General features: G+C 39.0%; 1 protein-coding gene across 2 annotated transcripts in view; it reads left to right on the forward strand.

Moving 5' to 3' along the window:
- Galnt1 (polypeptide N-acetylgalactosaminyltransferase 1) overlaps nucleotides 1-17,272 on the forward strand; it is a 72,224-nt gene that overhangs the window by 25,501 nt on the left and 29,451 nt on the right. For both annotated transcript variants that reach the window (XM_040757946.1, XM_040757945.1), the window contains exons 3-4: nucleotides 8,411-8,652; nucleotides 10,787-10,961. In XM_040757946.1, the coding sequence (XP_040613880.1) occupies nucleotides 8,514-8,652; nucleotides 10,787-10,961 (314 nt within the window). In that variant the 5' untranslated portion in view covers nucleotides 8,411-8,513. The remainder of the gene's footprint in view (nucleotides 1-8,410; nucleotides 8,653-10,786; nucleotides 10,962-17,272) is intronic.

The raw sequence follows: 17,272 nt of genomic DNA on the forward strand, positions 1-17,272 counted from the left end.
ACTTGGGAATCAATGACTTCAAGGTTGTACTACTTCATGGATTTTAAAACATCCATACGATGTTTCATTTAGACAGAATTTCACTCTGTAGCCCTGGCTAGCCTCAAACTCACAGAGATTCTACTTGCTTCTGCTCTCCCCAAACCGTGATTAAAGGTGTGTACTGCCATGCTCAGCTCTTGAAGGGTTTTATACTAAGTTCTTACTGTAACAAAACTTGAGAAACCTAGCAATCAAGTATAGTCCTGGTACTATTATATTAGTACATTTATACTTATTTCTCATTAGCAGGTCAGTTTGAAGACTAAATGAAGATCAAGTTCATAAAAGAAGTCTTTAGCTAGAACTAAACTTACCTATAATGTTCTTGTGTGATTGGGAAATCATTTACAGTACCAGTGTTGAAGATACTGGAGTAAAGTTTCTCTTTGCCGTACTTCAGATGGTCATTTCATTGCATCTGTGTATATGTAAATGAATTTTGATGGTTTCATCTAAGAAAACACCTTTAGAAATACCATTTACTATTTACTTAGTGTGTGTTATTGCAGTAGAACTGTAAGATGGTGAATTTTTCTTTTAAAGAAACAAAGAGGGCATGTAGGTTTTATTTGCCACAAGTAAAGTAAATTGACCTTGCTAAGACCACATAATGAGTAAGCGTTAGAACTGAAATTGGGGTGCAAACATGTTTTAATGTGTCAGTTGTACTGGGTTCCAAGACTGTTCCCAGATCTTCTGCTTGGCCTGGGACTTCAAATGGCTTCCACACAGTAATACTAACAGCAGTGGTGCATTGCACGGAAGGACACAAGATCTTGAGGAAACCAGGAGTGAGCTTGTCAGCATTCTTTCCGTGAGGGATAGCAGGGTGTGCTTAGTTTCTCCAGCAATTGTGACAGCACATGAAATATTGCCCACCAGGGAAAATCAGAAACTCATGCCCAAGGTTTTTAACCTTGTATCAAGCACATGCCAAAATTCCAGAGTCATAGAAGGAAAAGAAAAATTTTAACATAAACCAGGTTGTTTGTATAGTTAAGGCACAGTCGGGCACACTTGTCATGTAGAGGAAGTTTTATATCATGGTGGAGAACTGTTCATCATTAAAATTCCCTGAGTTGAGGTAAGGACCAACCTTGCATACCATGACTTTCTAAGAATAGCAGTTTCAGGTCTGCTATGTTAACTTAATCTCTATACATTGATTTATTCATTTGAAAAGTAGGTACTATGGCAAACCAGATTTTTACTGACACATCTGTTGCTACTGATTTGCTTCTTGGTTTTTTTTTTTTTTTTTTTTTTGGTTTTTAACGAGACAGGGTTTCTCTGTATTGTTTCGGAGGCTGTCGGTCCAGCCTGGCCTGGAACGCACAAAGATCCGCCTGTCTCTGCCTCCCGAGTGCTGGGATTAAAGGCGTGCACCACCACCGCCCGGCTGCTTCTTGTTTTTGAAAAAAGTTTTGAGACAGAGTTTTTCTGTATAGCCTGGCTCTGTGTAGCCCTCTGCAGAGCAGTCTGGCCCTAGACTCTGCCTGACTGTGCCTACCAAGTGCTGGTTCCTGGCTGCTACTGATTTATTAGGAACCTCTCATGACCTCTTGGCTAAGACAGTAGAAAGACATGCTGGGTGCCCTACTCTTAATTGTAGCACTCAGGTGTGTATAGGAGAAGACCCGTCTTAAAGCTGGGGATGACATAATGGTACAGTGCTTCTTTACCGTGTGCAAGGCTCTGTTGGTCCTCAGCACTGGGCGGGAGGACAGAAAGGACAGTTTTTGCTAGGTGGTATGGTGTCTACTCTTATAGTTTCAGTGCTTAGAACATTGGGACAGGAGGATTGTGACTCCGTGGGCCAACTGTAGTGACAACTTGCCCTTAGAAACAAACCGATGGTTCATGGAGACGCTTACTAGAGAAGCCAGGCTTCCACAGGCTTCCAGGGGTTCTCTCTACGAGAGTGAGTGGTAGAGGCAAGTACAGCGTGTCTCTAGCCAGGGACTCACGGAAGTATCACGGCCCTGAGGTATGGTAGGATGCTGGCTGTGTAGGTACATGTCTGCCATATAGTCTTTTTTAAAAACAGAATTCACAGAAAAACCAGTTTTACATAAAATAAATGACTCATAGCTTTACAATTGCATGATTGGATGACTTGAAACTCAGCTTTTAAAAAAAGATTGATAGCATAATAAATATTAAAATTAGTCAGTGTGCATTTTAATGATGAGATTATTTAAGAAAACATTTTAGATTTTAAAGTGTAATTCCTTTTTTGTCAACTTTTAAAAGTAGATCTTTATGATTTCTTGTATCCATTTTCTCAGAATAATAGAGCTGAACTACTATATTAAATGTCTTTTTGCAGTAAATGGAATATCATTTAAATAATTAAGTAGTAAGTCATAGTGACTACATTCTTTTTTGTCTTATAAAAATAAAACCTACTGCACCATGTACACTCAGTAATAAAACAAGATGCTGTGGGCACCTCCTCTGTTTACATCTAGACATCTTAGCAAGGTAGCTGAATTAAAAGTCAGCAAATAAAAATCAAGTGCATTTCTCAGTTGGGCGTGGTGGAGCGCACCTTTAATATTAACACTTTGGAGGCAGAGGCAGGCAGATCTCTGAGTTTGAAGCTACCCTGGTCTACAGAGCAAGTTCTAGAACAGCCAAGAAGAAACCCTGTCTTAAAAAACAAAAAAGAATAATCAAAGTGCATCTCTATAAACTAGTAACAAAATTATACTATTATGTCAGGTAGAAGAAAATATTTAAAAATATCTAAAGGTGACTTGCAACAAAATAATGAGATTTATTGAACTCTGTTAATACAGAGACCTAAATAAATGGAGAGTTGGGACTTTTATGAATTCAATGAGTCATAAAGATAACAGGTCTCTGATTACTCATAGATTTAATTCAAATTTCATTAGCTTTTGAAATAGAGTTTTAAAGGTCAATCTGAAATTTCTAAGGAAAACCAGTGAGAAACAGTAGCCAAGGCACTCCTGAAAAACTAGGAAGGGTGGGCATGGACGCACGACTTTAATCTTTCCCCTCAGGAGACAGCGGCAGGTGGAGCTCTGTGAATTTAAGGCCAGCCCGGTCTACATAGCAGGTTCCAGGATAGCCAGGACTGCATAGACCCTGTCTCAAAAAAAAACAAGTTGGGTAGTGGCGCACGCCTTTAATCCCAACACTCAGGAGGCAGAGGCAGGCACATCTCTGAGTTGGAGGCCAGCCTAGTCTACAAAGCTAGTTCCAGGACAACCAGGGCTATTACACAGAGAAATAGAGAAAGGTGACCATCATGATGACTTAGTGGGTTAAGGCACTTGCTCCTAAGCCTGACAACCTGAGTTCAACTCCTATCTCTTGCCTGGGGGTCCTCAAAATGACATTTTATTTTCTGAACTTAGAACCTTTACACATGGTAGAAAGAGAAAACTGACTCCAGCAAGTTGTCCTCTGACTTCCATATATCCTCCCACATACATACACAAAATGAAAAAGTAATATTTTTAATAGTAAAAGGTGAGAAGACTTGTAGCAAGAATAAGCTACTTAATATAATTTAGATTGCAGTTTTAGATATGAAGAGACAGGTCAATGGAGCAGAACATGGAGACTTGACTTAGAACACAGTGAGTATTACATGCCTTTAGGAAAAGATGACCTGTTGATTAAATAGGTCTGAGACAATTTATCCTTTTGGGAGACAGTGGCATTGGCCCCCTACTAAACAGGAAAGGCAACATCTTTTAAATCTGACTTAAAAACATTATTAGCAGTGATTTACAAGTAGAAGTATTTCTTAAGACTTGGGAAATTTGAACCATAAAAGATAATCTTTACTAAATATAAGCTGTGAACTAGAAACAAAAGTATATGACAAAGCTTATAACTGACACAACACTATATGAAGAATTTCACACATACACACACACACACACACACACACACACCCTAACCCTAATAGAGTTAATAGGGTATTGGGCCAGATTTTGATAGGTACATGAGAAAAGTCATGGCAGACAGTAGAGTACCAAATACTAAGTTGGGTATGGTGGTACATAAGTGAGGGGTGGAAGCTGGGAATGGGGCAGGAGGATCTGGGGTCGGAGGCTAGCCTGGATTAAATGGTGCTAGCCTATCTCAACAAAGACACAGGTGTGCAGCAACAAAGGATAGTGACCACTCACCAACATTGTCAAAAATAAAAACTCCTCACAAGAGTGTGCTAATGGAATGCCGGGCCATGGTGGTGCACACCTTTAATCCCAGCACTCTGGAGGCAGAGGCAGGTGGATCTCTGAGTTCGAGACCAGCCTGGTATACAGATCGAGTCGAGTTCCAGGACAGGCTCCTAAACCACAGAGAAACCCTGTCTCGAAAAACAAAACAAAACAAACAAACAAAAAGAATGTGCTAATGGTAAATACATCAAACTGATGATTTCTAATCATGATGAAAGTATGTGCATATTCTGACCGGGAATTCTCTGGAGGACCCAGGGAAGAAGAGTTTTCACATTTTTAAATGATTGAAAAAAATAAGAATGATTTGTAATAAGAAATTCAGTTTCAGTGTTTATAAGTAAATGGTTGGAGTATTGTTTATGGATGTGTTCTTCCTACAACACAGTTTGCTAATCACTGCCCGTGTTGAGATATGGTTACCACATAATGCTCAAAATAACAGAAACTTTTGTTAAGTTATGGCGTGCCTGTCTGTCCTGAATGACTAAAAGGACACTTAGCCATTAATAGTAAACTATAACTGGGACAATAGTTTCTGGCAGTCTTGGAATTTTACTTTTCTGTGTTTGAAGAATTCTTTATATTTAGCACATATCTTTTTTGTTTTGTTTTGTTTTTTGTTTTTTGTTTTTACGAGACAGGGTTTCTCTGTATTGTTTTGGAGGCTGTCGGTCCAGCCTGGCCTCGAACTCACAGAGATCCGCCTGCCTCTGCCTCCTGAGTGCTGGGATTAAAGGCGTGCGCCACCACCGCCCAGCCTAGCACATATCATTTTATAAATAGAAATATAAAGTTTTAAAGTATTGTTAAAAACCAAATCAGTTTATCACCTTTAGAAACTGACACACTAGTCACTTATACTCAACATTTCATGCCCCAGATAGAGACATGAACCAGTAGGCTCTGTTGAGAGTTTCAGCCAGTATTCCAAGTTGTGTTTGTTCTCCTGACCTCTAAACTTGGGACAGTAGCTGGGAAAACTACGTCAGTGATCGAAACTGATTTTTGAATTCTGAGTAGTATTTCACTGTATATATGTATAGCCCATATTCACATCCTTAGTTAGAAATCTAAAATGTTCTCAAATCTGGAACATTGAATGCAGATGAAACACTTCAAACATTTTAGATTTGGGAACATTTCAGATTTTGGATTGTGGAGCCTAACTAAGTCTATGTATATAGTGCAAAATCTGAAGAACTGCAAAATCTGAGCAGTTTTTATCCCAAGTATTTTGTATAAAGGATGGTCAAAGATACTAAAACAAAATTGCACACAGGATTTTTTTTTTGTAGACATGTTTTCCTTTCTCCTAAGATGTCTGAATGTGAAAAGACTTTTTTCTTTAAGGTATAAATGAACTGACAGTAGTATATAGTAGAGTAATGGTCATTTGATTTTAAAGAATTGGTCTGAGGATGTAGCTTATTTGGTAAAGGCTTGCCTAGGTACATGAGATCCTGTGTTTGATTCCTGGCTCCACATAAACCCATTATTGTGGTATACACCTATAATCCCAGTCCTGGTAGAGGTAGGAGAAGCAGAAATTTAAGGTCATCCTTGGCTACCTAGGAGTTTTAGGTCCTCTTGATTTACATGAAATCCTGGGTTTTGGTGTGTTTGTTTTTCTCAGTATATTTTTATTTAAATTAGAAACATGCTTGCTTCACATGTTGATCCCAGCTCCCTCTCCCATCCCTCCTCCCTTGTCCCTCCACCAGTCCTCCCAACCCCCACCCAATCCCCAGGGAGGGTGAGACTCTCCATGGGGGATCTCCAGAGTCTGTCACTTCATCTGGGGCAGGGCCTAGGCCCTCTCCCATGTGTCCAGGCTGAGAGAGATTCCCTCCATATGGCATGAGCTCCCAAAGTTCATTCGTACTATTCAAGGCCCCAGAGATTGCCGAGGCCTCCTCACTGACACCACATTCATGGGGGTCTGGATCAGTCCCATGCTGGCCTCTCAGCCATCAGTCTGGGGTCCAAGAGCTCCCCCTTGTCAGGTCCTCTGTCTGTGTGGGTTTCACCAGCATGGTCTTGGCCCCTTGGCTCATCACTCCTCCATCTCTATCACTTGGTTCCAGAAGTTCAGTTCAGTGTTTAGCTGTGGGTATCTGCCCCTGCTTCCATCAGTTACTGGATGAAGGTTTGGCAATGGAATTGTAGGGTGGCACTCCCCAGATCTATGTCTAGAATCCATATATGAGTGAGTACATAATCATGTTTGTCTTCTTGTGACTGGGTTACCTCACTCAGGATGGTTTCTTCTAGTGCCATCATTTGCCTGCAAATTTCAAGAGTCCATTGTTTTTCTCCGCTGAATAGTACTCCATTGTGTAAATGTACCACATTTTCTCTACCCACTCTTCAGTTGAGTTTGCTTCCAGGATCTGGCTATTACAAATAGTACTGCTATGAACATAGTGAAACAGACATCCTTGTTGTATGAATGTGTATCTTTTGGGTATATGCCTAAGAGTAGAATTGTTGGGTCTTGTGGTAGGCTTATTCCCATTTTCCTGAGGAAATCTCCATACTGATTTCCAAAGTGGGTGTACGAGTTGGCACTCCCACTAGCAATGGAGGAGTGTTCCCCTTTCTCCACATCCTCTCCAGCATAAACTGTCCTTGGTGTTTTTGATTTTAGCCATTCTGACAGGAGTGAGATGGTATCACGGAGTTGTTTTCATTTACATTTCCCTGATTGCTAAGGATGTTGAGCAGTTTTAGACTCCTCTATTGAGAATTCCCTACTTAGTGCTGTACCCACTTTTTAATTGGATCCCCTGCATTAGCAGTCAGACTCTGAAAAGGCTCACATATACATTACATGCCTAACTTTTGTGGCGAGAGCCATTGTGTTGTGACACTGTTCTTTTTCCATAGTTATTAGGAACTACTAACTGCACATAACACAATCAAGTGTCTTATTGAATAGACATGATTTTGAGGCAGAAAAAGTCAGCAGTGCCCTTGTTCATTCTTACCTTGGAGTTGAGAATGCTGTTCTGATGAAAGAACATATATAGGAGATCAAAATCTCTGGAGATGTGAGCAGAAATAATGATGCTTTATGCTTACAAGTGTCACTTAGTACCTGAATTTTCAGGTGATTTTCTGGCTGTTGTCTAAGAACCTTGTAAAGAACTACTCCAAGTAGTTCATAGATGAACTCACCCGTCCTGACTGTTGAGATAATCCATCTTCCATGTACACCCTTGTGTGAAGCTGGTATATCACCTGTCAGCCTGCTTCTTCCGAGCATCTGCTTACACAACTTTCAGCAGGGGACACATGTTCAAGGAGTTTCCACTGTGTACGTGGTGGAATACACTTGGTTGCTTCTCTCCTGGTCAGCAGTTGACACGGGCCTTTGAGTCTTGTGTCCCATGCTCAGTGAGTGACATGATTCTTAGGCTGCCCCAGAGCTCTTCAAGATAAGTGTTTACTTGTTCAGAATAACTTTAGTTAAAGCATCCCAGATGATTATTCGGAGTTGTGAATGAGTTCTTCCCATCACTTGATGATGATATGAGTGTCATGGGGTGTAGAAGAGTGGGAAATAGAAACTAAAATGTTAGCAGCATCAGAGCTAAGACTAGGTCTCAGGTCTTAGAATTCCTTCTCTTCCCTGCCATGTGTTCTGTCAATGGTTTCTGGGTGAGTATGGACTGAAGTTTCTATATAGGATTTGGTGGGAGTTAGCCTGAAAAACTGTGTAGTATACAGTAGGGAGAACTGAGAAGTCAGACTGAGGTCATTGCGTGCTGAAGATCTTGTGCTAATTAATAGTTTTTGGCTTTTCCTTAGATTTCAGTAGAGCAGTTGAACAGAAAGGGGGTTAAGACCCGTGTTTTGATGAGACTGAAATAGTAGCTTACTGCTGTCTTAATTTACATATCTAGTTATAGAAAAAGAAGTACATTTTTACACACTTACTGATTAGATTTCTCTTTTGTAAAGGCCTGTTTGCTCATTTTTCTGTTGGATATTGCTTTGTAAGAGATACTTATATAAAAATGGACTTTCTTGTTAATGAAATTAATTCATATCTGTTAATATTTAAGTGTTAAATTAATCATGTAATCTGTGTCCTAGGTATCAAATTTGAGAAAGTCTTTTTCTTCTTTTTCTTTTTATAGGGTGTGACCATGATTTCTGATGAAACCAGATTGGGATAATTTTCATGATATTTGTATATTTATATATGTATATTTTAAAATTTTACATTTGACTTAAAGTGCCATGAGAAAATTTGCATATTGCAAGGTGGTTCTCGCCACCTCGTTGGTTTGGGTACTCTTGGATATGTTCCTGCTGCTTTACTTCAGCGAGTGCAACAGGTGTGATGAGAAGAAGGAGAGGGGACTTCCTGCGGGGGACGGTGAGTGGCCTCAGACACCCGCCTTCTCAAGTGTTGCTTCTTTCTATTGATAAGTTTTAGATTTTAAAAATTTAAATTTATATATAGATTTAAAATTAAAGGTGAATCGTAATTCCTAAGTTCCTATCTTTTAATTTTATTTCTAGCAATGTGGTTAGTTCTTCTGACAGTTGAATGTTAAAATGTCATTGAACTGTTCAGTTTATTTTTTATTTAATATTAAATATAATTAATTTCTACAATCACATTACCAAATGACATAGGGAATCTCATAATCAAAGTTTTCTGTTTTACAAAATTTACTGGTCTAATGCCATTATGCAGAGTGGAGCATTAAAGCTTTGTTAGCAGATATCAGGTCTTCTGCTTGGCTTCTCATTCTCTAGGACCTAATGCTGTGACCCTTGAATACAGTTCTCCGTGTTGTGGTGACCCTCAACTATAAAATTACTTTTGTTGCTACTTCATAACTGTAATTTTGCTACTATTACGATTCATAATATCTGTTTTCCAACAATCGCTGTGAAAGGACCCCTTTGGACCCCACTCTAAAAATTAAAGGGTTGTGACCCACAAGTTGAGAACCTTTGCTTTAGGGACAAAGTCTTTAAAAATACTTGAAACTAGGGAGTTCTTTTGCTTGTATTGTAGATATAGTTGCAGTTTGTACTTTCAAGAATAAGCTATAGAATAGTCTGCAGTGAGATCATTGCAGTATGGGAAGCAAAGAAAACATTAGGTACCTGATAGGTAATGCAGATATTTTGTCAGAGAACATGGAAGATTCAGATTTTGGGGTTCTTGGTTTAGTTTTGTTATTGTTGTTTGTTTTGTTTTAATTTTTTGAGGCAGGGCTTCTCTGTGTAGTTGTCCTAGAACTTTCTGTAGACCAGGCTGGCCTCAAACTCAGGTCACCTGCTTCTCCCTCCCAGGTGCTGTGATTAAAACTGTGTGTGCCGATGTGTCTGGCTTGGAGTTTCACTGTTTATAGAAGTGATTTGTGGCTGTTCTTCCAGCACAAATGTTTTTGACTACTTAATTCTTAATGATCTAAAAGTTATTTGTGTTAGTGCCTACTTAACCATAATTTTTATAGGTGGGTTTTTATAACCAGTTCTGCTTAGTTCCTAGAACAGGATGTTAGTAATACCTAGGTTAGCCCCATCAATGTACTTATAAATTCATGAAATACTAACTTTTATGATTCTGCTGCTTTATATCATTGCTCAGTGATGAAGTCGTGCCTTCCTGACTTAATAGAGCCATGTAGCCTGCTCCTTAAATCAAAGGGGAAATATGTCTCGATGATAAGAAACAGGGTATTCTTTTCCCAAACAGAGGCTTTCTTTGCCTTTCCTTCACCCTGCTGTAGTGCATTGTCAGTTAGAGTGGGAACTGTGCTATTCTGTTTGGAATGCAGAGGCTTAAAGAAGAGAGAATAGAGAATCTGAGCACATGGAAATTCACTTGGAGAATGTACTTAAAGCTCTGATAGGTGCTGGACAAGATGGCTCAGTAAGGTTAAGGGCACACTGGCTGCTCTTGCAGAGGACCGGGGTTCAGATGCTTGCATCCATATAGTGGCTCATAACTATCTGTACCTCCACTTCCAGGGGATTCAATACATAATGTGCAGCAAAGCACTCATGCAAAAGTAAATTCATCTAAAAGGAATTCCTTCCTTCCAGAAACTTGTCAAAGCTGAGCATGGTGTCTGAAGTCTTGGCATTTGTTAGACTGAAAGAGGATCCTGTGCCATGATGAGGATTTTGGCTCATCTGCAGGCAGTGCCATGCCCTCAGAGGATTTCAGACAAGGTGTTAAGTCATCTAACAAGATTGGGACTTTTGAATAAATAGGTGGTTGTGTGACTAGAAGAGAGATGAGGATAGCAAGGACTAGTCGGAGGCTCTCATCAAAGTCTGGAAGAAAGGAAAGTTTAGGTTGACCCTCTGAGTGGCCAGTGCCACTTGTTCAGAATGGGAAAACTGCACAGCCCCCGGAGGCGTGAACAATCTGGGAGGGCCCAGAGGAGACTGCTTGTTGAGGGCACAGTTTTAGCTTGAATATAGTTATGCAAAAGCAAGAGGTAATTGTTAGGAAGTTGATATTAGCTAAGCTTATTTCCTCTTAGTTCCAGAGCCAGTACAGAAGCCTCATGAAGGTCCTGGAGAAATGGGAAAACCAGTCGTCATTCCTAAAGAGGATCAAGAAAAGATGAAAGAGATGTTTAAAATCAATCAGTTCAATTTGATGGCAAGTGAGATGATTGCACTCAACAGATCTTTACCAGATGTGAGGTTGGAGGGGTGAGTACATAGTGTGGTCCTGATCACATTTGAGTAGAAGGTTTGTCTACATTCCCAAGAATTGCTTTGCCTTAGCGCTTGTTTTTCTGTTAGTTGCTGTTTAACTGTATTTGAAGTCTAAGTTAAATGCTGATAAAGTAACATTTCAGGGCGTTATTGCTCTGCTGACTCAGAACCAGGAAAATGATTACTTTTCTCAACAGATTAGTAGGGAATTCTAAACATTTACAAAAGTCTTCATATGTTCAACCTTTTACAAAACGATTTAGTAGTATGTAACTTGAAGCAGTGAAGTGCATAGTCCTACGTGTGTATAGCTTACTGGGTTTTTATGTGTTAAGTACATAGCTGCGTAGCATAGCATCATCCAAAACAAAATATAACCCCTGAAAATTCTCTTTATTTTCCTTTCCAGTTGCTATTCCCACCTCCAGAGACAACTGTCATTCTGTCCCATGTAAACATAGAAGATATACCTTCTCCTTTCTGGAAGACAGATTTTAGACCTCTGCTGCACAACACTGTGCCTGTAGACAGCAATACCAAATTGCATGCATAAAGTTCTTTTAAAAGGAGCTGGAGAGATGTGACTCAGTAGTTAAGAGCTTGTACTGCCCTTCACAGGACCCACATTTGACTCCAAGCACCTATAGTGAGCAACTCACAACCACTTATAATTCCAGCTTCAGGGGGATGTAACTCCCTTTTCTAGCCTCTGAGGTTGCCTGCACCCAAATGCACATTTCACGCAAACACATACACTTACAGACCCCACACTTAGAAAAATAAGTCTTAAGGTATTATAAGCATATTTAAAATTTTAGATCAAGGCCTTTAATCCTAACACTTAGAAGGTAGAAGCAGGCATATTTCTGATATCAGGGCCAGCCTGGTCTACATAGTTCTGGTGATATATAGAAAGACCCTAAAACAAAATAAAAAAATGGAAAATTTAAATATTATCAGTTCCTAAAAAAAGTAATTGTCAGAGAAAAGCAGAAACTGTAAAGTTGTATGATTATTAAATCAGTAGATTATTTAAGGTCTTTATACGTAGACACACATAAACAAATAATAATAAACTTCCATTCATACACAGCCTTGTCTCTTTATGCACATCTAAGGAAGAAACAAAGCCAGTCCTTTATTAGAAAAAGAAGGACCATACCAGTGTGCATCATGAAATAGTGTGATCACAGTGTGGAAATTAGAAAAGGGTGTAATAAGCACAGAGTGTTAGCTCATCTCACTGATAGCATAGATACAGACTTAACAAATGAAAAATTAGTTGAGTCTAGCAATATGTAAATTGTATACATTCAATTTTATATCAAGCTGGTATATTCCAGACATAGGAAGCTAAAGTTGTTAAAATTCATCACAGTAACAGAAAAGGGGTGTGTTGATATGTATTTCATTAAATAGAGAAAATATTTGATAAAATATGTTGCTGTGAAGATATGCCTTAAGAAAAGGAACTTCCTTAATCTGATCTGTAGGGCATCTAAACAGAGCAGCATGAAAACCCCTTAAAGCAAATACCCATGTTGAATAATGATTCTGGAAGGTCAGGGACATGCACGGTGCTCATTGTCACCGCTTCTGCTCAGTGCTACACTGGCGGTCTTGGCCAGGTAAGACAAATACATAAGGGTTTTAAGGATTTGATACTCTCATACACTTTTAGGAAGTAATTTGGTATAACCATCTTGTTGGTACATGTAGAAAGCTTTGTTGCTATGGAGACTTCTTATTATGAAAACTTGGCCTCACCTTAGGCTTGTCCCTCCAGCGCATACAACCTAAACCAGTCCATTTATATTAATCGATGTTTTGCTTCATGGCTTTTTACCTTTTTTCATTCTTTATGTCCACTCCTTCCATGTCTTGGTGTCTGATCCACCTTTGATGATTTCTCTGCCCAGAAGTCCTGCCTATCTCTCCTGTCTAGATATTAGCCATTCAGCTTTTTACACTAATCACAGCAATACGTCCTCACACAGTGTACAGATACTCCCCAACATTTCCCCCTTTTTGGTCTAATTCTAACATAGTAAAACTATACACAGTAAGAACAATTATCAAGTAAGGATTAAATTCACAATGTCCAGTCCATATGTAGTTGGCAAATTTGGAAAAATTATTATCTATTCTATTGTAATGAATCCAATGTTTTATACCTAAACCATTTTTTAATTGTAACTTGTATTATCATCCTAAAAATACCATTTTAGACCTTAAAACAGTTCTTAGAAACAACTTAAGTTTTTATGTCTTTCAACCTTTTTAAACTTTACATCTCTTATGTGAGTTTCTTTTCTGAATTTAATAAAAAGGAAAACTGTAAATTTAACTATATTGTCTTAAACCCCATCAAAGATCTGAGAAGGATAACATATTACCTGAATAAACAGGAAGTGCAGACTAAGCAAATTCCAAAACTATAGAAATGAAATGACAGAAACAACGGACTGTCTCACAGTTGACCAAGGTTCCTCTACAATGTTGGGGTATCCATCTTTGGTCTACAAGCCTAGAATATCTGACAGACTTTTCTGTGAAGCAGGAATTTAGAAGTACTGCCTACCTTACTGTGGCTAAGTTCAGCAGTCACTGCTGTGTGTCCTGCCTGTCCAATATGGACAGCATGTTCTCAGCAGTTGAGGCGAGGGCAGTTCTTTAAGCAGTGCTGCCATGAAAGCAAACTCCATGTGGAGGTTCTTTGATGCCTCTCACCCTTTTATGAAGTAGATTGGTGCTTCCAGAAGCAGACATATCTTAATGTCATGAAAAGCCTTATGCTATTAAAACATTTTAAATGCCATATTCAGTAGGATTCTGAAGTATTTGAGTACCACCTATCTGTCTAAAATATATTTCTCTTTAACTTGAAAACACATAACATGACTACAAGGTGACTATTAGCCTATATTTCTTAATTATTCTGAACAGTGTATAAACAGTAGCTATCAAGGACTGCAACTTTATATTACATTTCTAAATGAGTTGCGTGGGTATAATACCTTAAACAAGAATAGAAACATATATTAAGAAAGTAACCTTAATTTTTGTATCAAGACACAAAAATCCATACCAGTGTAGAATATTTGAGGCTAGTAGTTGATTTTTTTTTTTTTTTTTTTTTTTTTTTGGTTTTTTGAGACAGGGTTTCTCTGTATTGTTTTGGAGCCTGTTCTGGATAGTAGTTGCTTTTTTATTATGTAAGTAGATTCAATAATCTACCCTTTTATCCTATCATTTCTCTGTTGGGGAAGTCCTGTGTATATGTCAATAAAGCACTGCTGACCAATAGGGAATCAAGATAGGTGGGACTAGGAGTCCAGGAGGACTCTGGGAAGGAAAAACACAGAGAGTCAAGATGTAACCGCCATGAGGTAGGAAGCCCGGAAACTTCTCCAGTAAGAGACATACTTAGATTAGCAATTATGGGGTAATTACATAAGTCAGAGCTAGCCAGTAAGAAACAAGCAAGGCTAACAGCTTCATAATTAATATAGCCTCCTGTGTGTTTATTTGGGACTGATGCGGTTCTGGAACCAGGCTGGCAGGAAGGCTTCCCTTTACATTTCTCTATCTACCGTTTTCCTTTTCGGAATGAGATCCCTGAATCTAATCATCTTTGTTTAGTTTTTTCCTATTACCAGTAATAACTGTAACCAATCTCTCATGATTATAAACATCCATAACCCACTGAATGACCAAAAACCATCCACCCCACTTCTTGGGAATGTGGGCATCATGTTCCCTAGACTGCTTCCTGTTGTCTGGGGGCAATGGCATCTTTAAGGGACCCTGAGAAATTTGAGATAATGGTCAAATCTTGGGAAAACTAGCCATAACATTTGTTGTCCAGTCTCAGTATAATGGGAAAGCTAAAGGCTTTTCTGAAGTCCTGGCTAGAATAGTCTGTGAGACTGAACCATCTCAACAAGCAGCCTTGAAGCTGTTGTGCATGCAGAAATCTGGGGAAACTGCAAAAGAGGCACTGTGAGAGGTTGGATCACCTGGGCTACCGGTTTTCGTGGTGTCTGGTCCCCTTTCTCTGAAAACACACAAACTTTCAAAGGTAACATACATATCTGTATTAGCACAAGTATGGAATGTGCGGTGTATGCAAATCAACTAAAGATGATTTTTTGTTTTATGTTTGAGCAGGTCAAATATATGTTACCTGTCTTTTAGATTCATTAGGTTTATTTCTTTATGTCTGTAGCCTGACTTTTCCACGTGCTTCTTATCTTATCTCCCATTATGTCTGTCCTGGTTATTCCACATCTGACTGGTGACTCTGCCTTTCTTCCCAGAGCTCTCTCTGCCCAGACGTCCCACCTATACCTACTGCCTAGGCATTGGTTGTTTATCTTTTACTATCTTTTTATTAAGCCAATCACAGTGACATATCTTTACACAGTGTAAAGGAATATTCCACAACATGTACATGCTAAAATCAGCATTTACATCCTTCATGGTCCAGCAGTTTCATGCCTAGGTATGTTAGAAATGTATATATGTATACAATAGGAGATAAAGACAAAATGTTTTTAGCAATATGTCTCTCTACTGGTTCCAAAATGTAAAATGTCTGAACTTCTCTTAGTAAAGTGGACGGTCTGGCATGTGGTGCTTTCCTTTACTCACAGCACTTGGGAAGCAGAGGCGGAAGAACTCCGGTTAATTCACAAGGCTAGTCTGGTCTACAGAGTGGTTCCAGGCCATTCAGGCTGTACAGTGAGACTGTCTCAAACAGCAATAGCAGCAAATAGTAGATAGAATGGGATACTTTGTAGTAGTAGAAATAAGGAAAGCTACATGTCATTCCAAGGATGAATCTTGACAACATAATAGCAAAATAGTCACATGATTTATATAGACTATTGTTTATGGGACAGTCAAAACAGATCAAGTAAAACTCTTCCAGAACCACCCTAGTTTTTTCTTTAGGGACAAAATGAGATGACAGTAGCAACAGGGCAGTTTGTGAGGATATGTCAGTGTTTTCTTCTCACGTAGTGATAGTTAACATGGTCCTTTACTCTGTACCAGCTCATTCAGCTTGCATTTTTGAGGTATGTTTTGTTTTGTTTCAGTTCTGGGAATTGAGCCCAACAAATGAGTTTTGTGTGCTCTGTATTTGCTATATTTTGTAATATAATCAGTTTGGGAATGAGTGGGATGTGAAGCACTTTATAGCAGTCCATCTGCAGGAGGCAGCTAGAATGAGGGCAGGGAAGATGGGGGTAGTATAAAGTAGTATTTGTGTGTTGATGGAAGTGACCTGAGTTGTTAAAAGCAAAGACTTTGTATATCAGGTAGAAGGTTTATAGACAAGAACAGATCATTTAAACCCTCTAGAGGAAAAACATGATTTTGTAGTCCTAATACTTATGGGATGGTGTGTGTATGTTGGCGGCATTGTGGAAATTCAGTTCTGGTAGCTTTTATTTTGTGAAATTGGAAACAATGTTGCAAATTAGGAAGGGAAAAGTTTTAGAAATCTGAGATGTGAGAGTTTGAAGGTGTTCTCTAGGAAAGTATAATGCTGCTAGAGTGTGGGGAGAACCCACACGAGGGTTGTAGTTAACTTAAAATGAGACCATCCAGCCTGGTTGGGTTTTGTGAGCCACATAGACCACCCAAGCACAGATGCACGACTAAGGCAAAGTTGCATTGAGCTAAGTTTTCATTAAATTTAATTTATCTAGCTTTCTGTTTAATGTCTTTTTCATTTTGTTCCATCCTTTCCTGTTTTGCTAATGGGTACAGTTTGAGCTGATACAGATTTCAGTTTCCAACTATTTTATTGGAGCTGTACATTTTGTTTTTATTCAGTCATTGTAGCCTCTGGGCATTCTATAATGGTCAAGGTATTGGATCTACTTTTACTTACATGCTTGTTCATATCCATGTAATACAGTTTTGATCTGAGCATTCATATTTAATTAAGTGTTGGGCATTTCTCAGGTAGAGCTACTCTACCATTAACTCCAGTTTGGTCTTCTGGACCAACTTGTATATAATACCTTGATAGTGACATAGTCCCAGTTGGCTCTGCCATTTGCTAGCTTGTGGTTACCAGGCTCACCTATGTCCCATAATCCTTATGTAAAACAGGGAGGTTAAGAAGGGTGATTGGGAGGAATTAACCAGTGCTTGATACTTCCCAGTACCTAGGATACAGAGAGCCCTTCTGATCCAAGAATGAGCCCTACGTCCACTGGGGATTCTTGAGAGAACCTGACTTTGAAAGAGGATTTACAGTGAATTGCCAAGTCAGAAATACAGACTAACGT

Source organism: Mesocricetus auratus, unplaced genomic scaffold (assembly GCF_017639785.1).
Source record: "Mesocricetus auratus isolate SY011 unplaced genomic scaffold, BCM_Maur_2.0 Super-Scaffold_100015, whole genome shotgun sequence".
Taxonomy (NCBI): Eukaryota; Metazoa; Chordata; class Mammalia; order Rodentia; family Cricetidae; genus Mesocricetus; species Mesocricetus auratus.